Source organism: Aspergillus foveolatus, assembly GCF_047715535.1.
Source record: "Aspergillus foveolatus strain CBS 279.81 unplaced genomic scaffold BDW70scaffold_367, whole genome shotgun sequence".
In the NCBI taxonomy this organism is placed as follows: domain Eukaryota; kingdom Fungi; phylum Ascomycota; class Eurotiomycetes; order Eurotiales; family Aspergillaceae; genus Aspergillus; species Aspergillus foveolatus.
Window position 1 is genome coordinate 805 of NW_027396431.1, and position 838 is coordinate 1,642.

At 39.7% G+C, this 838-nt stretch overlaps 1 protein-coding gene across 1 annotated transcript; it reads right to left on the bottom strand.

The window, feature by feature from the left end:
- Window positions 1-392: 392 nt before the first annotated feature.
- BDW70DRAFT_146302 (uncharacterized protein) lies at window positions 393-764 on the bottom strand (the record flags this gene model as incomplete). Its single annotated transcript, XM_073738570.1, has 1 exon — window positions 393-764. A coding segment is annotated over one exon (372 nt), but the record flags the coding sequence as incomplete, so codon positions are not given.
- Window positions 765-838: the final 74 nt, after the last annotated feature.

Below are 838 nucleotides of genomic sequence, written 5' to 3' on the forward strand. Positions count from 1 at the left end.
TGTTGGATGTTCAATAAGATGGAATGGAAGTTTGTTTTATTATTAGGAACTATAGGAGCTGCTACTCCTACACAGATTATGAGAAGGTAGCTTTAGTCGGTATCTTTTCCTATTAATCCTAATATATTAGTAGTGATTACCAAAAGAATATAGGGCTATACCCCTTTTCTAAGAAATTATAAGATCTCTCCTCTATTTCCCTGCTGAACCTTTATGCAAGCTGCTGTTTTTAGATGCTTTTGCATAGTTGATGTACCATGGTAGCCTTTTTGGTTTGGAGTAGGAGAATGAGGATACTCTAGGATCCTTGAGCAAAGCCTGCATATAACCTTGGGTGCACCATCTTTGCTATGTGCAACCTCGTCAAAGTTCTCCCAGATATTTGAATTGCGATTCGAATCCCAGAGTATCTTGCTTTTCCTTCCATAATCAGTTTGCAACCACCATTCCACCCATTCATTGTGTGCTATTTTGTCATATCGCACATATACCTGTCTCCGATTGGGTCCGACGCGTGTAAGAGAGGAAGGGATTGGAGGAGGATTACTTGGTACAGAAAGGTTAGCCTCATTTGTCTCAACCGCGTCAAGTATAAACTGGCTGCCTGCTGTGGTTACGAGATTCTGTGAGGGTGTAAGATAGCTAAAATTGTCTGTATCCCTATCATAAAGAGAGGATAGGAAGTCAGAATGCTGGCTTTGAGACATATTTGATAAAGAGAAGCATAGGAAGCTAAGAGGGTAAGACATCAATAACACATACATCAATTATAAAGGCGTCTTTCGATAAAAGTGCCTAAGACCAACATGAAAGACAGATCAAAAGGAATATGCTTTTG